This window comes from Haliaeetus albicilla, chromosome Z (assembly GCF_947461875.1).
Source record: "Haliaeetus albicilla chromosome Z, bHalAlb1.1, whole genome shotgun sequence".
In the NCBI taxonomy this organism is placed as follows: domain Eukaryota; kingdom Metazoa; phylum Chordata; class Aves; order Accipitriformes; family Accipitridae; genus Haliaeetus; species Haliaeetus albicilla.
The window spans coordinates 13,215,107-13,240,189 of record NC_091516.1 but is presented as its reverse complement, the minus strand read 5'-3'; the positions used below and the strand labels follow the sequence as shown (position 1 = coordinate 13,240,189).

At 37.2% G+C, this 25,083-nt stretch overlaps 1 protein-coding gene across 3 annotated transcripts in view; it reads right to left on the bottom strand.

Annotated features, from left to right (window-relative positions):
- AP3B1 (adaptor related protein complex 3 subunit beta 1) overlaps window positions 1-25,083 on the bottom strand; it is a 165,201-nt gene that overhangs the window by 87,265 nt on the left and 52,853 nt on the right. For all 3 annotated transcript variants that reach the window (XM_069776335.1, XM_069776334.1, XM_069776333.1), the window contains exons 8-14: window positions 16,727-16,888; window positions 14,516-14,613; window positions 11,188-11,242; window positions 11,037-11,108; window positions 8,488-8,550; window positions 7,456-7,588; window positions 31-140 (exon numbers count right to left, since the gene is read on the bottom strand). In XM_069776335.1, the coding sequence (XP_069632436.1) occupies window positions 31-140; window positions 7,456-7,588; window positions 8,488-8,550; window positions 11,037-11,108; window positions 11,188-11,242; window positions 14,516-14,613; window positions 16,727-16,888 (693 nt within the window). The remainder of the gene's footprint in view (window positions 1-30; window positions 141-7,455; window positions 7,589-8,487; window positions 8,551-11,036; window positions 11,109-11,187; window positions 11,243-14,515; window positions 14,614-16,726; window positions 16,889-25,083) is intronic.

Here is a 25,083-nt window from a genome sequence, read left to right as displayed (position 1 = left end):
TAAAATACGACAGTGTGCACAAATACTCACTGTAATGTTATCCAAGAGTTTGGCCATATGCTTAATAATTTCACCATGGTGTGCTGGCTGGGTTTGCAGCAGTTTCTTAATGACAACAACACTTTCAGCAACTACAATTTCTGTTTAAGACAAAACAAATTATTAATTTTAAAAGCATTTATGCAAAAGATAAAGCCATAAATAATTGATTGTAAAAGATGCTATCAGCTTTCAAAATATGTTTTGCAGAACTGAATTCTATTTACTTGGTAACAAAGATGTAGACCACTCTACTAATACAACTTCAGCTTCCAGAATCAAGTTATAAGCAGCAAAAAGAAGACAGAGAAATGTTCCAAAAATATCAACCTAATAAATATTTTTTTTTAAATTGCCTTTTAGTAAAGCTGCACTTTGTATTTTTCCTTTTCAAATTGAGGAACAAAACTAAAAAACATGTGTTTTTCATTGAAATTATGTATATTCATAAGTAATTTGCTGTCTGCATTAAAAACGTAAACACTTGCTTCATTTTCAAAGAAATGTACAATGTTAAAAGTAACAGCTCATTCATAAACAAGAGGAATATCTAAACATCTCCTCTGCACTTTTTCTTCTTCTAAACAGTCTCTCTCGGGTCTGTAATCTAATCTCTAGTACATTCAAATGAAGCTTCTAAATAGCAAACTGTTGTAAGATTTATGCCAAAGTCATGCATTGGAGTGCTTAACTACTGTAACAAGTAACATTCATAGCCTGATCAACTTGTATGAAATGTACAATTTTTGAAGCTGAAAAAACCCACTGGTGCAGAGGTAAGCTTCTATGCAAGAGTAAACTCATGCTATAAGGAAAGATGAAGGAAAGTCAAACACAGCTAAAGCTGAAACCAAAACTAAGACTACTGTAGAAGTTCAACATAATTCTAATTTCCATTTATACTACTAAAGGGGAATAATTATTTCTCCTAAACTATCAATGTTTAAAACAAAGAAAAAACCTAACTACCATTTATTAAACATCACAGAGGTATTCCTACATTTCAAGAGTTAATCTGACACATGGACCATACATTCAGCTATCAAGCAAGCTGAAGTTTCAAAACAACAGTATGGGGAAAAGATTTCTAAATTTTTTACAATTTCTTTTTTTTAAGAAAGCAAACTTCTTGCGGAGAAAGGCTTTTCAAAAGCTCTGAGTATGCCTCATTATGCCATAAGCCTATGAAATGCTTAAATTTCACCTTGCAGCTTTTTGTGTCATCCTTTATTTGACATGACATCTCAGTCATTTTTCTAGACTAATATCTTAGAGCAAGGTTAACATGTCTGCGTCACATATCTCAAGGTCTTGCACAATCCTACAGATCAATTTAATTTAGGTTTTGTTTTCCAGCTACTAAAGTAAGAAGATAATTCTCAAAATTTTAAAATTACAATCTGGAATATTTAAAGTAGGGGACATTATAATGACAACCTTCATCATTGAGTGTTTTGTGGTACTACTTAACAAGGAGAATGGTTAAGCAACTGAACCCAAAAAACTGAGTGGACATGAAGTCATTATTAAAAACACTTGTTGACAATGTAGAACTGATAATGATAAAATGAACTGCAGTAGATGATGTGTCACCATAGGAACTACTTTAATGCAATCTGTGGGAGAAAATTTAAACGACTGAACCAGAATTGTAAGCAAGTAAACTATTATGGTTCCTTTTACATGAATCTAGATACCAAAAAAGAAACTACAAACAAAAGCAAAATGAATTTGTATTAGAATAAGGACTGACATAGTCCAGAAAAAAAGAGTGACTCTTTGATGCTTGTTTTGTGCACGTGAAGAATCCCAAAAATGAGCATGAAATAAAAGACACCCCCCCCCCCCAAAAAAAAAGGAGGAGATATAATTGTCATTCTGAATAAGCAGTAAGAAAACTTAAAAATGTAACTCTGCTAGCATTATCAAAGAAAAAGTGCATACAAGGCAATGATAAATGAACACAAAAATTTCAAAACGGAGTGTAAATTGTATCTAAAGGGTCATTGTGCTGGTTTGGACTTGGATAGAGTTAATTTCTTCATAGCTCGTATGGGGCTATGTTTTGGATTTGCACAGAAAACAGTGTTGATAATGCGGACATGTTTTAGTTACTGCTGAGCAGTGCTTACACAGAGTCAAGGCCTTTTCAGCTTCTCACCCCACCCCACCAGCGAGCAGGCTGGGGGAGCACAAGAAGTTGGGAGGGGACGCAGCTGGGACAGCTAACCCAAACTGGCCAACGGCATATTCCAGACCATATGATGTCATGCTCAGCATATACAGCTGGGGGAAGAGGAAGGAAGGGAGGATGTTTGGAGTGATGGCATTTGTCTTCCCAAGTTACTGTTACGGGTGATGGAGCCCTGCTTTCCCAGAGATGGCTGAACACCTGCCTGCCGAGGAGAAGTAGTGAATGAATGCCTTGTTTTGCTTTGCTTGCATACATGGCTTTTGCTCTACGTATTAAACTGTCTTTATCTCAGCCCATGAGTTTTTCTCACTTTTACCCTTCTGATTCTCTCCCGCATCCCACTGTGAGGGACATGAGTGAACAGGTATGTGGTGCTTAGTTGCTGGCTGGGGTTAAACCACGACAGTCATAAAAAGTAAATCAGATTCTTAAAACAAAGGCTAAACATCACAGAAAATCTGATCAGGAATGCCTTTACCAATAAAGGAGACTACAACAGGTATCAGCAACTTCAATTTTCACAAGTCATAGTAAAAATTTTAGTATAACGTTCACTGCCAGTTTTCTTCAAACAATTTTGAAGCAATATGGAAATGAATTCTCTGAGTAGGATAATCTCTGAAGACTCCATAGCATGACAACTTCTCAAAAACCTAATATATATTCAGTCACACAATGTTACATTTTGCCAAATAATGATGTATATAAAAAATTAACAGCATAGTGGACAGTAACTTGTGGCAACTGAATTACAGACTTTTTCACAATTGAGAATTTGGCCACACCGTAATAGCAACTCAGAAAAAGACCTTAGCAACGAGTGTATTATCAAAGAACATTCAGAAGTTGCGTTCTGAAATACTACATTGGACACCACCGGTGTTGAGTCAAATCTTCCTCCACTTACATTAACCAATACTTGCAGAAACTAAAACACACAACTGAAGACTAACTTATCCACAGTCTATAATTTGTATAATCACTATTCCTAAAAGTAGCAAAACTGCATCAACTGTTTTTGGAAGGAATATACCAATTGACTCTCATAGCAAGGCTATACAAGTCATTAAGTGCACCCTCAGCAAGTCTGCAGATGATACCAAGCTGACTGGTGCGGTTGACATGCCTGAGGGATGGGATGCCATTCAGAGGGACCTGGACAAGCTCAAGAAGTGGGCCCATGTGAACTTCAGGAGGTTCAACAAGGACAAGTGCAAGGTCCTGCACATGGGTCAAGGCAACCCCTGGTATCAATACAGGCTGGGGGATGAAGGGATTCTGAGCAGACTTGCAGAGAAGGACTTGGTGGTACTGGGGGATGAAAAGCTGGACATGACCCAGCAATGTGCACTCGCAGCCCCGAAAGCCAATCATATCTTGGGTTGCTGGAAGAAGCGTGGTCTGCAGGTCGATGGATGTGATTCTGCACCTCTACTCTGCTCTGGTGAGACCCCACCTGAAGTACTGTGCCCAGCACTGGGGTCCTCAGTACAGGAAAGACATGGACCTGTTGGAGTGGGTCCAGAGGAGGGCCACAAAAGTGATCAGAGGGATGAACATCTCTCCTGTGAGGAAAGGCTGAGAGAGTTGCGGTTATTTAGCCTGGAGAAGAGCAGGCTCCAGGCAGACCTTGTTGTGGCCTTTCAATACTTAAAGGGGGCTTTTAAGAAAAATGGGGACAGACTTTTTACTAGGGCCTCTAGTGATAGGACAAGGGGTAATGGTTCTAAACCAAAAGAGGGTAGATTCAAGATATAAGGATAGAAGAAAGATTCAAGATATAAGATATAAGGAAGAAATTTTTTATGATGTAGGTGCTGAAACACTGGAACAGTTTGCCCAGAAAGGTGGTAGACGCCCCATCCCTGGAAACATTCAAGGTCAGGTTGGATGGGGCTCTGATTAACCTGATCTAGTTGAAGATGTCCTTACTCATTGCAGGTGATTAGACTAGATGACCTTTAAAGGTCCCTTCCAACCCAAACCATTCTATGATTATTTGGGTTAGAAGGTTATGCAAATGGTTAGAATTAAAGTTAAAAGTCAATTATTAGAGCTAAGTATCCAGACAAACATTAAGTTTCTGCTTTTCAGAACTGCCTGAAGTCTAAGCTTTTACTTGGTTAATTTTTCCACCCTTATGAATAACAGAACTCTGAAACCACATTAATACATACAAACCGAATGGTACAAGGAGTTGGTTTTCTTTTACATCATTCTAACAGTAATTCCAATAGATAGGTAGTAGTTACCTAATGTATTAACAATTCCAGTGATTTTATGACTTGCCTGTTCAAATTTGTATAGATTGGTAGGAAAACATTGTTTTAGCTATACATCCTACAACTGTGTTTACATTCTCTATTATCCATAACCTGCAACTTTCAACAGAAAATGAAAGTCACCCATCTGAGAAAAACCTGCAGGATCTCTAGCATATGCAGTATAGACAGACAAAAAAGACTCCCTATAATCCTATCTGTCTCTTACATCTAAAATGACTTTTATGTCACAGTGGGGCCAGTGGTCAGTTGAAATTATCAAGGCAATTGCTTAAAGGAAATGCATCAGTCAAATGCCAAATGTCATGCTGAAGAGCCAAAATAACTTTTCTTTTCGTACTTCCTTCAGCAGCTGAGGAAGGAAAATAATTCTCAGGTCTCAACATGACTTTGAGAAACAAGGCTCTGGGGAAGTTGAGAACTGCTCTTCAAATTTTCTTTGCCTATTTATGAGTGCTTTGTTTAAAGTCAGATTTCCCCTACTCAGGGAAGCTGAGGGCTATGGTAAAAAAACCCATTTGAATCACAGAAGCGCATACAGAAACTAGAAAGTTCAATGATGAGACACTCAAAGAGCTCTGTGAAGACTTATCCCAGCTGGACCTGACTGACTCCTGAAGACTGTTTCGTATAACGACACTCTGCCTCTCAGCACCCATGTTCCAGAACGATTAATGGCACAGCTCCTGTGCCAGATACAGCCAAGATATCTTGGCTGTTGGGTTGTATCTACAGTAAAAGCCTTTCCAGAACAAGAGCATAGAATTAGAAGGCGGTTTTGCCACAAGCTCTTTCTTCAGGATTCTATTTTGATTTGGTAGAATTAATTTGTTCACCTCTCTTCCACACTCAAGTGAATTCCCCATAATAAGAAAACAGTGTAGAGAAAGCAGAGCCAACTCTGCTTTCAGGGACCTTGGAACCTGCTGGACTTACCAACTTGGGCTTCACACTATGCAAAGGCAGCAGAACTGCTTCCAGGCTTTGAAAAACCATGGCAGAAGTAGCACAGCAAACAGATTGCTTGCACACTTTAAGGGTGAAAGTGGGAGGAAAGCAAGATTAACCAACGCTCTTAAATCTATTCTCCTACACATGCCAGATCTCTTTTTTTCTCCCTTACCATGCCCAAAACTCTTCTTATGTTCAGTAAGCTGTGACTATCGGTAATTTCCTGCCACCTGAGGAAAGGTACCATGTAAATTATGCCATTTTATTCATTCCTTGAAAGAAGGAATAAAGACACTGCAGCTATGGTAAAGCAATTTGCCAGCTGCCAGGTTTAAAAGATCCTCAATATATCCTTTGCAGTTTTTCAGAAGAGTAAGCACAAGAAGATAATTTTATTTGCTAGACAACTACTTAGAAACAGTCAAGAAAAATAATCTTGTTGAGACAGACCTTTGTATACATCCATGTGCATATGTGTATGTGTATGTATTAATGAAACTACTTTGAAGAAAATATTTAATTGAGAAGCTATGATAAAAGAAAAAAAGCCTTTTCCTCTTATCTTGGTTCCTTCTTAGCAAAAAGAAAATCAAAGCAAGAAAACAGAACAAACTTTGTTAAGTAACAAACGTCAGTATTCTGAAGTGATAGTTTTATTATTTTATTTAAGACAGAAAAAAAAGGGAATTTGTACATGCTGAAAGGAGCCTACTGACCTAGAGGAAGATTGCTAGTAAAATTAAGCAGAATCAAGAACAAGCTTTGAAGCTTGTATTTTTAATACGGTCATTGCTGAATGTAATACAAATAGGGGCATTGTGCAGATACGGCCTTGTAACACAATATGGGAAGATATTTTAAACACAGTTGATAACCAGAAAAGCATAAAGGGACATAAGACCTGGAGCACTAGGAAACTAAAGTTACATATATTAAAACTACGAAGCTATACACTGAAGCGTCTCAGGAACTTCTGATACAAGGTGAACTGAGAGAGAAGGAGAATTTGTAGTTCATAAAGCAAATAAGAGAAAGCTCTGAGTGTATCAGTGGGTCACAGGATGACTGTGTGCTGCCAAAGTAATGTCCCTAATAACGGCCTTCTTAGGATTACAATGAAAAATATGTCCAGCAAATATGGAGAGGAATTAATGCTGCTTTTCAAAGCTTACAGTAGATCTCACTTGTGTTCTCTGAACAATTCTAATTACTCCAGGCCACCCCAAAACCATGCTTTTCCTCCTTCCTGACATTATTATTTTTAACTACATCTTTCCTAACTCTATTTCCAATATTTAACCACATCCATGTAGACTGTACATTATATAATAATCTTCCAATTCTCTTATTGACTTCTGTGCAATATTAATTGGTAACTGGTAAGAATATACAATATTATCAAGTACTGATTTACAGTGCTGCTATATCCTATTTGACTTTATCTGCTCCTTGTTGTGTTCTTTAGTGACCTGCAACTCCGTTTCACTATATAAAAATAACAGAAGGCTACATTACAAAATCAAGCCAAATTTGGGGACGTCTACCTAAAACTATTTAATATGTTTTTGCAGTTAGGCATTGATGCACTAAAAAAACCCCATTCCAAGCTTTCAGCACCCTCTACAGGCTAACTGTTTTGATGCAACGAAACATGTAACGTAAAACTACTGGCATCTATGATAATCACAACAGCACAGTTTAATAATTACAGTATTTTGAGAAAAAACAGGTAAACATGTCATTGCAGGCCACAAGGAATTAATTTCACTAACAAAACAGAAAGTAAGTACCCAGTGATTATGAGAGCCTTTTGAAGTGCTTCAAACAAGAAGCAGCACCAGAATCACAGAATCACCAGTCACATCAGCTGAATTCTTATAGAAGTAAACTCCCACATACTTTTTAATGTGATCTGCTCGGTGTGGTTCTCATTAAGAAAAGTTTTCATGCAATCAGCTACTCAGAAAACAAACAGAACATTTAGCTTACCATCCCTGTTTGACAGCAAACACACAAGGCCGTTAAGGCATGTGTCAGTCACTTCGGTGATATTAGTTGCACATCTGCCTATAGCCTGAATTGTAGCTGCAGCAAACTGTTTATCTTGGCTTTTCACATAAGTCTAAGGAAACAGGATTTTTATTAGTCAATACATAAGTCTTGTCAACCAAAGACTTACCATATTATACTCATAAGACAGACATATTGTATAAATGCAATCTAGAAAGCTACACTGCACATTAGAAGTTACACTTTTTCACCTCATTGTCACTTTTAGAAGACATTTTCTTGTTGACTTTGGTCACCCATGGCCATGCAAACCTCTGATTTCAAGAAAGCTTGGGGCAGGGGGCAATTATCCAAAACCAGTAATTAGTTTGTGTGCAAGGTTGGAGGAGTTGATGAGCTCTCTCAGAGAGGTTTCAGTTCATTTAACCAGGAGCATCTGCGAAACTATGAATAACCTACCTGCCTGAGAAACAGTACCTTTCAGAGAAATCCAGCCAGAGAACTGAAGCAATGAGAATAGATGTCATAAACGAGGAAGAAAGAAAGAAAGGACAGACAGTGTTTCACAATATAGGCAGAACATCTTGCTCTTACATATACAGATATTGGACATAATACTATTCCATCAACATATTTAGAGAAATGAGGTTTGCCAAAAAATGCTAATGGCCAAATATTGCTAAAATTAAGACCTATCTAGTGACTTACAGTGTCAGTCAAGTTGGTAGAATCTCTTTTAAAGAATTTGGAATGATTGAGTTTGTCTCATCACTTTTTTTTGGTAGCTGGAAGGAGAGTGAGAAACAAAACATTGAAGCTCCTTTCCACATATAAAAGGCTCCATTATCCGTTATGATATGAGACAGTTTCATTTCCATTCCAAGAACATTTTATCCTGGAAAAGACCTTAACTTGAAAAATTTAAGACTAAGAATCTAGATGAACTATCCAATAAAGGCAATTGGCGAACAGAGAGTGTTTCATATAAAAAGAATACACTTTTTCACAAACCTGAAATTCTCGAAGCAGAGTTGATATGTTGGCTTCATTTGCTAAATTTGTCAAGATTTCAAGCTACAAGAAAAAACCCAGATATTTTATCAAAAGCTAGAATAAAATATTAAAAACAGTACCACACATACACTATACTTTTATTGTATATAAATAAAACATAATACTACTAAAATACCACTTAGAATTCAATAGAGTATACCAGATTTCAGTATAAACTGGTAGCAGCACTGCACTCAGGAGGAATATTCTCCTTGCAAGTACACGCAAGGTTTTCAAAGCAGGACTCGAGGGTTTAGTGATGCATTTTCTACGAGTTCTAGCTTTAGTGTTGTATTGCATATAAAATGGGCTTGAAATACTTCTGGCAGCATGGTTTCCAATGTTACACAACAGGCCTTAGCATATAGGAACCATGTGACACTAAGAAGAAATAATGAAAATCACAACTGCAGCTGGGGAGAAATAAAGTGTCCATTATATTCAGATGAACTGCAATAAAAGACTTAAACTCAGGAAAGAAACAGTTGGATCTATAAGACTTCTCAGATCTTAGTCAACATCAACAACATCAGACCCTAAAAGGCCTCCTCTTTGCTCCTGGTGAACATGAGGATGATACACAACACTTGCATGTATTGCTAAATGCTATGCTTCCAGGCTGTTTTAACTTTGAAGAAGAAATAATTCCAATTCAATCTGAATGAGGTAAACTGAAGAAAAAGACAACTCTGTCTCTGTAAACGGAAGTCATGCCTCAGAAATCTGTTGGTATTTTTTGAGTTGGATGCATACAGGCAAGGACATTTAATTGATACAGTCCATCTGTACTTCAGAAGCAATTTGATGAGACCTGTCACCGAAGGCTCTTAAAGATACATATCTAGCATAGTGTACAAAGCAAGTGGATAAATGAAAGAGGGGAATAGGCAGGAAAACAAAGAGACTATTTTACGGTACAGGAAGGCTACCACTGCAATTCCACAAGTATCTTTGTTGGTCTTTTGCTTTTCAACTAATCTATGAACTACAGAAGTAAAGAGAAGACAGGCGACAGTTTTCAGAGAAATGAAGACAAAGGCTAAGAAAAGCTGCATAAAAACTTCAAATATTAGGTGACTGATTGATAAAATGGCAAAAAAACCTCAACACATAAATGTAAACTAATGTTCATAATTGGGGAAAAACTTTAACTTTACAGAAAATTATAGGCTCTCAGCTGATTACTACTAATTATAACTGAGAATTTGTGGTTAAAATAGGTAACTCCATGAAAATATAAGCTCAATGCTAAGCAGTGATCAAAAAAGCAAATTATGTTGGGAAAGAAACAGAGAACAAAACAGAAGTCTAAACAGTGCAGCAGATGAATTCCAGGGTGCTCCTACATCTTAAATACTGCCATAGGTCTCGTCTTCCTATCTTAAAGCAGACAGGATGGAACTACAGAGGCAGGGAGTGGAGAAAAGCACAAGATTTTCTTACACATGTGACAGTATAGGTTGTCCTAAATTCTTCAGCCACCAAGAAAGAACTGAGGCAATGAAAGGAAAAAACACAATTTCTACTCTTCCACTTCTTCATCATTGTATTATTCATTAATATGGGAATTTAAATATATCAACTTTCAATTATTTCAGGAGTGACTTCTCCTGGATAACTCTAAGTCTTACTAGTATTCCGAACAGTTTTCATAATTATTAAATATGGAGAAGATCTTTTTGCCTCCAACTGTCTCAAATTTACTTAGATTTAATGTCAGACTAATAAAAATATGATGGGTTGGGAATAGCCATCTTGGACTGCACCATTCTGTACATGTAATGAGGGTGCAACAGGGATGTAAAATGAAAATAAGGAAAAAAATAATGTTTCTTTAATAAACCTGTACCTTTCACTCCTAAACACAAGTGCCTATGACAATCTAAAGCAAAACAAGAGAAAAGGCACATAATAGTAGACAATTTTTTAGCTATTGTTTTGTCAAGGATTTCACGTCCATTAATGACTAAGAATAGAGAAAAGAAGACGACAGCCTAAAACATGTATTGAGATGTGGCCTTGAGGAAAGCCTAAAGTACTTCTCATGTCAAATGCTGACTTCAAAGGGAATTTGGGACTCTAACACCGTCCCATTTTGTTCTGGGAAACAGATTTAAACTCTTTTTAAGCTAACAGTATCAAAGACTGTCTGATTTCATTTCTCTTCATTTGAGAAGATTCTTCCTCCCATGAAAACAAACTCTAAACGTTTGAATAGCTGGTTAAATAAAAATAGCAATGCTCTGTATCACTGAAAGGTACCAAAAGCTGTAGTGGAAAACAGCCCATCTGCCACCTACAACATGGTAACAAGAGAACTTTCAGATAGCCTGACAAGCCTGAAGGACACTTGTGCACTTAACTAAAAGCCACAACTCCACACTTCTTAGTGGAAAAAAACGAACAGCACACAATGATGTGTGTCATATCAATGCAAGAAAATTTTACCTTCCTGTTGCAAACAGATTTGTCCAGCAGTATATAGACAAATTAGCCCTTAAACTCACCTTCAATGTTTTGATCATTGTTGGATCAGTTGACCTAACATAGAAACTCTTCAGATAAGGTTCAAACATGCCCTGAAAAGCAGAAAATATTTAAGTAGCTTGCCTATGTTTCGTAAGAAATGCGATTTAGGAAATTTTAAACAGGGTATACCTTTCTCTGAATTGACATAGTGGCAATATTTTGCAGAACAATATACTGCACCTCCCTAGAATTTGAAAAGAAAAACAAGAGTTATTCTGCATAATTACAGATACATAGAATAATGCAATGTGACAAAGAAAGTCCAATTATGTTTGAATCCAAAGTTAGTTATACATTTGACTTGGCACAAACATAGAGGGAAAAAGCTTATTGCCAGCTGCTACAAGTTCATCATCTGCTTCACAGGAAGATGCATGATGAAACCAGGCTCTCATTTTTAAAAACTTCAGTATGCAAAAAAATCACTGACACCAGTGTGATGGTGCAATACTTCTTGTAGGCCTTGGGTCTTTGTTTAAACTGAAAATTTATAGAATTATAGAATCATTTAGGTTGGAAAAGACCTTTAAGATCAATGAGTCCAACTGTCAACAATGCCCACTAAACCATGTCCTGAAGTGCCTTGTCTATGTGCTTTTTTAATACCTCCAGGGATGGTGACTCATCCACTTCCCTGGGCAGCCTGTTCCAATGCCTGACAACCCTTCCAGTAAAGAAAGTTTTCCTAATATCCAATCTAAGCCTCCCCTGCCAAAACTTGAGGCCATCTGCTCTTGTCCTATCACTAGTTACTTGACAGAAGAGACCAGTACCCACCTCACTACAACCTCCTTTCAGGCAGTTGTAGAGAGCGATAAGGTCTCCCCTCAGCCTCCTTTTCTCCAGGCTAAACCACCCTGGTTCCCTCAGCCACGCCTCATAAGACTTGTGCTCCAGGCCCCTCACCAGTTTAGTTGCCCTTCTCTGGACACGCTCCAGCACCTCAGTGTCTTTCCTGTAGTGAGGGTCCCAAAACTGAACACAGGACTCGAGGTGCGGCCTCACCAGTGCCCAGTACAGGGGGACGATCACTTCCTTAGTGCTGCTGGCCACACTATTTCTGATACAGGCCAGGATGCCTTCTTGGCCACCTGGGCACACTAGTGGGTCATATTTGTTTAAAACATTGCCATTCTGGCATCTTCGGAAATAGCTCACAAAAACCTTACATTTTGTCCACCATCTTGAAACTTAAGTATTTCAGGATGACACAGCTGAGAACAAAAACACATCGGCTTTACCTGTAGTGTGGAAATGACTGCATTAGTTACAAGAACAGCTAACCCTTGCACAACTAGCAAGAATCGCTATGACTTTTTTGGTCTTAAAAAAATTTTCTAATAATTCTCAAAAGGGCCGGGGTCTCCTGTGACTTAAGAGTATACACTGCCAGGTATATGCATCTATCAAAAAGCAGTACTTGAACATAACAGACTTTGTCAAGATACAGACAATAGAATTATGTAATATTCCAAACACAAAAACATTAAACATGTTTGGAGGATATTCTCATCATTAATGTATTTAAAAGCCTCAGCAGAAGTGAGCAAAAAGAAATCTGCGTACTAGTCTAAAGCTTTTAAACTACAGAGTTTCTGCCACCAATTGCTTAAAAACTAAGTAATAATTTACACACAATTTTTCTGAACCATGAGTGCTCAAATTCTTTCATGATGCAAATCACATCCTAATAGAGAAATCATCACATCCATTATCTCCTCTTATTCAAAACTGTCTAATAGCCCTGTGGTAATTACAGCTGTTGCTTACAAAGAAAAGTAATAACAGAGAAGCACTTAATATCTTTTAAACCTATTTTTATGTAATTCTTACATAGGTACATGGAAATACTCAGCTGCACATGATGAACCAAGACTGAAAATTGCTATGAAATGCTCTTCCAGGCACTCTCACCCTAACTAGATTATAGTGTATTTGACATTAATTTAAAGGCCATAGGCACATAACTTCAAGGGCAAACAGCAAAAGCTTATTTCAGAGTGGCTCTAATAGCAAAAGTGTTTCACACAGACTGGTAACAGAGAACAGACAAGCCATTCAACATCAGAAAATCAGAAGACTAGCACCATTTTAGGCACTAGTTGAGGTACAGGAAAGATGTGACTTCTCTTTTGATGACATTTGAGTATAAATAAGCAATAAAAAAAATGCAAAAACAATCCTTTCAACATGTGAGTATAAATTTAGTTCTATACATTACCTGTACATATGCCAAACTGCTTTAGCCATTTTACTTATCTTTGTATAAAGAGAATGGGAAGCATACTGTACTATAAAACCAAACATAAAAATAAAAGTGATTCATTTTTATCTGAAATAAAAGCATAAATACTCTACCAAGCCCAATTTTACTTCTTTACTAACTTTTAAATGTTAGAGACGTTAGCCATATGTAAGCTGCAGAAGCCTACAGAGAAAGACCTCTATGGTGACTGGGCTTACAAAAGTTAAAGCCCATCTAAGACGAGTAATCTTGTCAGACACAACAAAAATTTTTGTTTGTTTGTTTGTTTGTTTTTTGTCTGTTTGATGTGACGAACATTAAAAAAAAATCATTTTCACAGCAAAGTTCTAGCCAAAAATACCATGTTTGGTTAGAAAGTTATTCTGAAAACACCTTAATATTGCGTCTCCTATCACCCTTTCAAGACTTTTCATACAGATTTTTTTGTGAATCTGTACCACCAAAACAGATTGCCTGAAGTTCAGAATCTAAAAACTGAGGGGGAAAAAAACACTTTTATGCAGCAAATATTGGCATAGCATGCCAAAACTATCAAACACAAAGTAAAAAAAGAGTATAATCTTTTGAAACATGGGACCAGTGAGGCCCTTCATAGAAAAGTAGACAAGGTCATGCTGAAGATAATAAAGTCAAAATTACATGTCTTGAATGAAATATAAACCTGTTCTTTAAAAACAGTCCAAGGATTAAGGAAACATAGGAGATTCAGCAGCATCAAGTGGTATTTTAACAAATACATTTCTTAGTTTCTCTGTCAACAAGAAGTCTTCAACATGAAGTGCAGGAAAAGAAAATACACATCTGAAGACTTCTTTAGTGCCTAGCAAGACTCCAATATAATTAAATTTCCAATAACTTCCAATAATTAAAAAAACTGAGAAACTAAACAAACTAGTTAGTACTGCCTCTGTTTGTATGCTAACTAGGCAGCCATGATTCTTCTCAGAATGAAAGTCATAATTAAGAACAAAAGACTTAGGATACTGAATGATCACTGGATGTGATACTGAAAATGATGGAATTACTTTTAATGACCCTCATTTGTTGAGTAAAAACTAGTATTACAGGACAATTTTAAAATGAAACTGTAATAGTGCAACAGTTATATTCTTGTAACTATGGCTAAACAAGTATGTACGAAAAACTCTCAAAAAAGTAGACAGAACAATGCAAAGGATGGACTTGACCTACCTATTACTATGGAGTAAACGCACCAATGACTTAGAAACAATGCCAGCTTCAGATTTTGGTGCCAAATGCCAGTAAAGCTGTGCAACTGCCATTACCACCTAAAAAAAGAACATTCAGAACAGCATGTTAATTTCAAATCATCACACATATCTATCACATTTGCTTCAGACCTGCAGAACTACCAACTTGCTCTTCTTCAGAAAGCAAAGTACATACCCATGTTCTTCAAAATCAATAAAGCAGATTGGGGGGAAAAACGTCAGAGGAAAGATATTTTTACTTCTAAAATCAAAGCCAATTAAGTACCTCTCATTCCTCCCAATATTTACTGTATACTATAATATATAGAAAGACAGAGGAAGAGGGACAAAGAGCGAAAAAATGTAGGTAATTCAAACTGTAAATATACTGATATCATCCTTAATAAGTCAGTATTGCTAACATCAGCTGTATAAATCAATGAGGAAATACTGTTTAAAATTTCTGCAAATTTTGTGCTTTTATTTTTATTAAATACAGGTTCAATATTCCCTATTATTTAGTTTCCACTTAAAATCTTTCATTCCATTATTCTATTATGCAATTTATAAAATGACAGCTGCCTTTACTGGCAAATTCTAAAGTCTCAAATCCAACAGAAAGTAAAAACTACAGGGCTGTATACCAACATCCTGGCTAGCAAAAAACTTGTAACTCATACTTTTTTTTTCCCAAGTTTTCTCATAAGTAAAAGACAAATTGTGAACTTTATGCTAATGAGTAGGTCACGTCACAACCTTCCCTTCCATACTGTCATGGTCAATTTTCTGTTCAAAACGAAACAAATCATAGAAAGGAGACTCCAAGTAAAGCCATCACTATGACACTTAACTTGGTATCTTAAATCTTAGCACCAATGAAACTAAAATTATTATTAAACAATAAAAAGTGATCAGAAACATCTGAAAAGAGGATACAACTGGAAGATTTTTAGCAACATCCTACAAGGATTTTTCATTACTGACAAAAATCTAAGGTCAAAGAGAAAGCAATTAATTTAATTGCTGGTAAATTCTGTGAAAGGTACAAAAACTGGTGCAACAGCAATTCAAAGCATGATTTCACTTCACAAACTGCACGTAAACATCTCAGTTAACTTTAATATCAGAAAGTTAAAGATCATAAATGTGATAATCAGTACCATATTTAACAGATATAAAGAAAATTATTTATGGAATGTGGAAGATAAGCAACTGAACCTGTTCTCAGTGCAGTGTGATGGCAAACATTTTTAACATACTTTTTCTTTGATGAGATGGGGAAATATTGTATAGACATTGAACATTGATTTTAACAAAAGGCAGTGCTCTAACAGAATTATTATTGTAAAAATTATTAGACATTAGTCAGAATCTAGAAATACGTTCCAGGGGAAAAACAAAAACCTGATCTGTTTAGCTTATCAAGAACAGGTTGTGAGGTCACTTAATCATGGTGCAGTATTTTTTTTTGCAATGATATGAATATTCATTATCACTGGAAGTCTTTTCCCGAAGACATCTACTCTTGATTAACAGGACAAACTGAGGTTAGAAATAAAGTTCTGTGATCTGAGCAATGTCACTATGATTCACCATCAGCATGGCTTTTTCTGGTTCTAAAAATTTACCTGCATCTTAAAATCTCATGGAAACATTGCAGAGCATACTAAACTCATGATGTTGTATCTATCTTGGAACCCTACCAAGGCACCAATACTAAGAATCTGACAAGAAATTTAGGCATACAATTGTCTACTTTTACAATGTGAGACTCAAAAGGAAAGTGCAACTTAATGAATGGCTAACAACTATGATTTTCTTTGTGAATCTGTACCACCAAAACCGACAGTTTATGCCATCCTAGTTGCTCAGAACTTAAGCATTAAAAGCTAGCTATGGTATAGTTGTCATGTGGTATAGTCACCACATGTTGGATTAAAATGTTCTCATATTTTCTCTAATATTTTGTTTGTCCTTAATATTTGGAGCATAAATCACATTCAGTTCAGGTGTTTTACTTAGAAGCTAAGTCAATTTCAAAAAAGAATGAACCACCATACTTCTCTAAGTTACTAGAGAGTATTATCATTACTTTTGAGAGGTGTAGATTTTACTTTTCAATCTTGTAAGTTTTCTAGAAGCATAGATATTTAGTAGTTTAACATCTTAATAAAAAAGGAATTTGTCATACAGCAGCATTTCGGCTTTGAAGCAAGGGCTTCGTATTCCGTAACAGCAGCCTGTGATCTGGGTCCATAGTATAGGTGTTTTTCACTTTCTGATCCTTTTCTTTTTGTTCTTCATCAGATTCATAGAAATTATTTTCACTATATTCTTCCACGACCTCATCATCCTACCAAAAGACAAAATGACAAAACCATACACAGAACATTTAAATTGACTGGTTTTATTCATTAAGGAAGTAATATACAACACCACAATTTCATGCAAGATTTATACACTTTTTTAAAAATAGCTATTGGCTGTTCTACCCAGGTTTGTTCAACACAGTAAATGTACCGACATGAAAAACAGCTTAATAATATATGCAAAGTTTCCTTAAAAATAAGATGAAGTGCTAAATGAAATAATTAATACTCTATAAACTAGATTAGGTATGAATATTGGTCTTTTTTGGACTTAAAGCTTATGATCCAAATCTGACATTTCTGAAAACAGTAATTTAAAATTCTCTCTTTTTTGAAAACAATGCAAATCATATGCATTCTTCCCTCTCCAGCAATATATGTTATCTGTGAAAATAGCAAATCTTGCAAGAAGGGACAGGCTTATTTTCTTAAGAAATTAGATGGGAAAAAGGTTATGTATCATGAGCCTGGACTTCCCTGATGGAATACAAGTCCTTGAGCTGTTTAAATAGTTATGAATTATCAGCATAATGTTACTTTAAAAAAAAACACAACACACTGAAAGAATTCATTAACGTTTGAGATATTAGTAAATTGGGCCTCTCTTTTAATCCAGAAGGCTAAATAAAAGAATATAAAAGAATATATCTGATCATGTAAACATGATAAATTAAAACAAATTGTAAGACTTCTTATGTGTATCAAAAAGAGAAGAACAGATTTAAAGTGTTTCATTATGCTTATATTTAATTAGCATTAAAAAGTCCACAAACTTAAAGAAAAATAAGATGGAAACCATCAGGATTAAATCAAAACAGAATGTCAGATCCCAGGAGCTGGGGTCTGGAAAGCATGTCCTATGAGGAGCAGCTAAGGACTCTGGGTTTGTCTAGTTTGGAGAAAAAGAGGCTGAAGAGTGACCTCATTGCTCTCTACCGCTTCCTGAGCAGTGGAAGTGGAGAGGGAGGTGCTCATCTCTTCTTGCTGGTATCCAGTGATAGGACATGTGGGATGATTCAAAGCTGTGTCAGGGGAAGATCAGACTTGGTCTTAGGAAACATTTCTTTACAGAGAGACAAAGAGTCAAACATCGGAACAGGCTTCCTGGAGAGGTGGTAGTGCCCCATGCCTGCCTGTGTTTAAGAGGCATTTGGACAATGCTCTTCATAATATGCTTTAACTTTTGGTCAGCCCTGAAGTGGCCAGGCAGTTGGACTAGATGATCATTGTAGGTCCCTTCCAACTGAAAACTCTATTCTATTCATAATATTGACAGTACTCAACATTACAAAACTTTTTTTAAAAAATAAGCTACTGACTTCTGCAACTTGCTATATCCAAGTGTGTGTCCTTACTCTCCTAAATTCTTCCATCTTGCTTTGTCACTAGAACAGCCAACTAAGACAAAGAGCCTTACTGTAGCTAGCTGGAGCTATTTACATTACAGCAGGCTCGCTGGTACCAAACACCGACTGTACCAATAGGCTCTGCTTGTTCCCCGGATCCTCCTTCCAGCCCTTCTTGTAGATGGGCATCACATTTACTAACCTCCAGCCACCTGAAACCTCCCCAGTTAGCTAAGACTGCTTATGAATGATGGCAAGTGGCTTAGTGAGCACTTCCGCTAATTCCCTCAGTATCCTTGGGTGGATCTCACCCAGCCCCATAGATTTGTGTGTGTCTAAGTGGTGTAGCAGGTTGCTAACCATTTCCCCTTGGATTACAGGGGCTTCAATCTGCTCCCTGTCCTTGTCTTCCAGCTCAGGGTCTGGACACCTCAAGAACAATTGGTCTTACTATTAAAGACTGAGGCAAAGGTGGCATTAAGTACCTCAGCCTTTTCTTCATCCTTTGTCACTATGTTTTACCTCAGATCCAATAAAGGGTGGAGATTCTCCTTAGCCCTCCTTTTGTTTTTAATGTATTTATAGAAACATTTTTTATTGTATTTTACTGCAGTAGCCAAATTAAGTTCTAGTTGGGCTTTGGCCCTTCTGATTTTCTCCCTGCATAACCTCACAACATCCTTGTAGTCCTCCTGAGTTGCCTGCCCCTTCTTCCAAAGGTCATAAACTCTCTTCTTTTTTCCCCGAGTTTCAGCCAAAGTTCTCTGTTCAGGCAGGCTGGTCTTCCTCCCTGCTGTCTTGTCTTTTAGCACATGGTGAGGGCCTGCTCCTGTGCCTTTAAGGTTTCCTTCTTGAAGAATGTCCAGTCTTCCTGGACTCCTTTGCCCTTCAGGACTGCCTCCCAAGTGACTCTGTCAACCGAGCTCCTAAACAGAACAAAGTCTGCCCACTGGAAGTCCAGGGTAGCAGCTCTGCTAAACCCCCTCCTTACTTCAAGAATCAAAAACTCTATCATTTCATAATCGCTGTACCCAACATGGCCTCCAACTGTCACATCACCCACAAGTCCTCCTCTGTTCGCAAACAACAGGTCCAGTGGGGTGCCTTCCCTAGTTGGCTCCCTCACCAACTGTGTCAGGTAGTTATCTTTCACACATGCCAGGAACCTCCCAGACTGTCTCCTCTCCACCGTATGGTACTTCCAGCGAACATCTGGTAAGTTGAAGTCCCCCATGAGAACAAGGGCTAGTGATCATGAGACTTCTTCCAGCTGCTTATAGAACATTTCATCTGCCTCTTCAATATTTCATCTGTCTCTTCAGACTTTGTCATAAGTCTGCATTTACCTGAGTAACCAGCTCTGTTTTGGCATGCACCAAGTTACTTCTGTAATTTCTGCTACCACAGACAAGCCTTATTTCTTGATAGCACAGAGTACCAGTATTCTCTTAAGTAGTTTGGGATCTAGGCAGAAAACCTGAAACTGAACCCTTCAAGCTGACAGAGGCACAATAAATTACTGTCAACAATTCAGACCACCAAGCCGAAACCTCATGTTAGAGATCTAGCTGAATTGTTGCTCTGTTCCCAGATAAACTTTGCAGTGCAAGTATTGAAGCTTGTACAAAAGGAGGAGACTGGGGACAACTATTAATTTTCCTCTGAATTGGCACAGAGCTAGCTTCAAGGTGGCAAGTGCAACCGAAGCATCTTGGTATCATAACAAAGGGGGGAAAGCCTTGTGCAGAGATCTAAGCAAGATTCTTCACACTCAGCAACAATGCTAGTGGTGCCCAGGATAAGAATAGCAACTAGAACAGCATGCCCCTTATACTAGGTCTAAATCTTAGACTCCAACCAGGAAAAAAGTATGAATGGGGTGTAATGGAGAAAGCAGCACTGCTAACAGTCTAATATTTTTACTGTCAGCACAGGACTGAAAATAAGACTCTTGCCTTTGGGAGATTAAAGTCCTCCTCTTAACTACTAATGTTGAATCAACAACTGCTAGCTTCCACAGATATTTTCCTGCACACTTATTCTCCAAGCCTCAGTATCTGTATTGAACCTACACTAAGCTGTGGGAGATGCTTCTTCACACATCCTTGAAGAAATGCCAGATATCGGTGGCACTCAAATTTTACTTTCCCAGATTTCTAATTAGAGCTCAGACTGATGACAACAAGTACATATTAGCAGCTCCATCAGGAAAAAAAGCCAATACTCTGATCCATTTTGACAGGAGAGAGACAGCATGAGAGTTCAGGGAGTAGATTCAACCGTTCCCACTCTTTCTCTTGTCCTTTCAATCACTTCAGATGCAGTTTCACAGTTGATTTAAGACTAATCATGCCATTAAAAGGTTGTTCTTATTTTGTTGGTTTTTTAAAAGCATGTTTTATTTTCACCTGGATCAGTAAAATGATCTGGCTCACTTTGTGGTCATAGGATCACTAGAACTACTGAATTTTCAAAAGCAGAAGGTGGTAAATGGAGAAGGACAGAACAGAGGCATTCCCTTGCAGTGGCAGTCTTTAGTTAAACAGCATTAAGTACACTTAAGAGTTTGTAGTAGCACATGATTTAATTGTGTAGTTAATAGCTTTTCTAAATTGTGAAATCACTGAAAAGTTCAGAACTCTGTGAGAATGAAGTGATTAAAAACTGGGAGAGACCACTAGCATTCCAGACTAGAAATTGCAAATGGACTCTGTGCGTTCCCCATCTACTGCAATTTATTCAATCCGATAGAGAAGTGAGTATTTTAGTGTGAAAGAGCATGCGTAATTCTTTTTTACGTCATTCCAGACATACAGTTTAGGGACATCTTCATAAAGTATTAACAGCTTAAATGAAGAAACTGCCAGATAACAAGTTCCATTAGCCTGTTTTTAAAGTCACTAAGTGAATGAGCTAACACTTAACTGAGATCTTGCTTGAAATTACATTTAATATGGCACTAAAGCTGAGAATGTGCTTTCCATTTAGGGTAAAGCACATTATGTGAATGCTACAATTACCTCCAGAGCTTCACACATGCACAAACTCAGAGTTAAAGTAAAACTTCACTGAAATCTGAAGCATGAACACATACTATTTGCCTACTCTACCAGCCTTAACTCCATCTTCTATTCAAAAGCAATTTAAGTATTTGTATTGCTATGTTAGGTATACCTGACTTTAAAGCTATAGACCTGTTTCTCTCCTCAGATTCATAAGGAAATACACTCACAGCTTTTTTTATTCCTGCAGTAGAATCTTTGGCAGACAAGATTTTAGCTATCTTCCAGAGCCCTTTCTAGTATTTCTAAGAACTGCTCTCAAAAGAGTTTTGGATAAGCTAAGTTTTGAAGGTAAAAACAGTTTTGGGACTATTCACTAGTCAGTGAATCTGACTGCAATACAAAAACTACCTCAGCCAACCAAGATCAGCAGTGTATTTGCTGTATCATGAACAGTATTCTTGGAAAAGGGAAATAGTAGAAAATGTATAGAATTGTTTCCTACTTAAAGAACTAATGATGTATCCAAGATAGAGCTGAAATTTTGATGTTGTGTGTGAAGATGTCTACCTAAATCCTTCCATATGCTTCACACATGGGTTTCAGAACACTAGACTAGACCTATCTTTCGTCTGTCAGAGCAAACCACAAATCATCCTCAAGTCTGCTCAAAAAGCCAAGGAGATGAGCTGTGACAAGACAAGATTTCTGACAGATGAGCAGACCTCAACCTATCATACTTGTTAATAACTGCATGCTGGCAGAAGTATCCATCCTCTCCACAACAGGAAGTCCTTACACAAGATACAGGTATGTCAGTGTAGATAAGCTTGACATGAAAAATTGTCAGTGGTCTAAAAAAAGGCACAATCCCACATGGTAGAAATATTTGAGAAAGTAAAGTGTAACCAACATAATCTGCAGCCTGGCTGGAGAAAGGCCTTAGAAAGCACAGAGCCAAGTTTGCCACAGACATCTTCAGGTACTAACTGCGTGAGACCAAGTTATAACTTTTGTCTTATTAAATCAAAGGGAGTTAAGAGTCAAAGAATAAAGGGACCAGATCATCCACTCCATAAATAATGGCTTCCTTTCAAGTACTAACCAGCCACCAAAGTATACTCACTCTTTTTTAGGTAGGCTGCCATTATAACCCGTTGTGTGATAAAGAATTGTGCTACTATGAATGGACTAACAGGACCTAGTCATGATCTGATGAGCTGCTTTGATGGTCATGTGAAAGTAGGGGAGTATTTCAAGTGGCTAAGTATAAGTATCTAGGGCCATTTTATACTCCCTCAAGTATGGCTCACTTTGTGGTCATAGGATCACCAGACCCATATATATGCATGGGTCTGGCAGATCCTGAAGGTATGGAGCCTACAGGAGATCCGTAATAACTGAATACTAGGCAGGGCATCTTGTGGTATTTAGAACAACACTAGACCCTCAGATAAATGAATCATATCCTGGCTTCTCCAAAAGTTAAAAGCTTCAGATACTTCCTCCTCTGTAGAACAAAATTAATGAAGTAAATCATCAAACTCTCTTCCTATTTAAAAACAGCTACTGAATCTTTTATTGTTGCACTGAAAGAAAACAAGTTTTCAGTACCTAACAAACTCCTGCTGATGCTCTTGTGTGCAGTCATTGGAAAGGAATGGTCTGCGGATTACCAGACAGATGAGAAACAAAACAGATCACAGTACCAGGATGCAAGTTACAGTAATGGTTACAAACTGTAGCCATCCTGAATGGACAGAAAGTAGGAGGTGACTCTGCTGTCACCAGACCAGAAGGCCGTGTTCCGTGTGGTCTCAGACCCAATGCATTTACAGCTTTCAGGAACAAAGTTACTTAAAAATGAATGTGAATTTTAGAAACCTAATTTCTCTCTTCCTTCACACACAGAATATAAAAAGATTATGGTAATGAAGTAGTGGTCTGGGATATGACCTGTATTCTACCAGGGAAGAATTTGTAAGGAGGCTTCCTGAAGAAATGTGCAGTCATAGGACCAGAAGGCATATGTCCATTACTTCCTTCTAAATTAAGTCAAAATAGACTGAACACTTTCATTCCAAAAGTCAGCAAATACAGAATACAATGATTAGGTAGTGTGATACATTAATAATAATATATAGCCTATATTATTTATATAAAATATTCATACAAAATCATCACACTACCAAACATCACTATCGCTCCACCAGGGACCAGATGTGTTGCTCCTACACAATCAAAAAGTACATACACATTTTCAGTTAAGTGACCCACAATGCAATTAAAAACCAAAAAAGATCACAAGATCATCATGATATTACTCTGATATGTTTGAATATTATAATTTTACTTAAATTATAACCACAGTCTGTTCATTACCATTGGGATAAAGAGGTCAGAAGAAAACCTGAGGTTCTGGTTGGATTTGTAGAACTATGCAGATCTGAAACCACTGAAACAGACTTGGATTCCTACAGTGCCCTCTTCTGGGGTCATTTTTCAGCTTACAACCCTATTCAAATGAGTCTGCTGGAATTATACTGAAAATGTAATATATTAATACACTTATATAAAAAGATATATAATTACAATAAATTACAATGGAAATTGGTACTTTAGTTTTAATTTTTAGATAAAAGCTACCATGTTCTGGTCAAATGAGATTTCATGGTTCCCTGCACCCAATTATAATCCTGGGTTTTAAAAGTTTGTTTATCTAAAGAGATAAACATGCTTTCAGCTAACAGAAATTGAAGTGAGTATTAATGCAAATGGTAGTTGTGACAAACTGAAGAAATATTTGGGTCACACTGTGAATTATATTCTCTGATTCTAACCCTCACTCTACTACTTTTACATTGGGCTAACAGTCACATGATTTTGAAAACCAATCTATTTTTCAAATGGAAACATCTGCCAAAAAATGATACAACCTGAAAGAGGGTTTACATTGTAAGCACCATTGACATTTCTTACCAGACTTTCTGCAATTCAATGGCCAATACAGTCTCAACCATCTATTAATACAAAAAGCCAAGAGACACAAGAAACAGGCAGGTTGAGAATCCATGATCTAAAAATGCAGGAAAAGAATGGGGTAAGTTTCAAAGAAGAAAACTCCTCCCTTCTTTTCTGCCTTCACTGTGTTCAAATAGATGTTCTTTCCTGTTTTCAGGGTATTGACCAAAACCAGGCCGTTTTCACACAAGAGGTATCACACTCAGGAATATTTTTTTTCCCCCAGATTTCATCTCACAGGGACACAGAAGTTCTGAAGTGTTTTTGAGCTCAATTAATCCCTTCACTAAAAAGGCTTTGAATTTCCTTTTATCACCAGGTTGTTTCAAAGAGGTTCAACAGTTGAGGGAAGGAAGGAGTACAACTTCTTGAGTTATATTTCATAAGGGCTCACAACTGTGGCAATGGTCTCATGATCTAAAGATCAGTTGCACAGTTCCATGACTTAAGTCACTTGGAGTTTAGTATCATCCAAACCCAGGTGATCTCATGACAATTATGCATTGCCAGTAAGAAAGGACTTGCATCAGCATGTGACAATAGTTCAAGGCTGCAAGAAACGGGATTCAAATTAGAAGAGATTATCAAGAATATATTCTTTGGCTTTAAAACACTAACTTTAGTCTCAGTTCAATTCCAAAAAACAAGAAAGCCATTGCACAAAATCTTCCAGTATCTTCTTGGTACTCTTAGCGGTTTACTGACTATAACGTAACATCCCTGTAAACAGCTATCCTAGGGCAAATTTGAGACATACATATTCTGTAAAAGGATTTGTGTTCCAAGTCAGCTTACCCTGTGGTATCAATA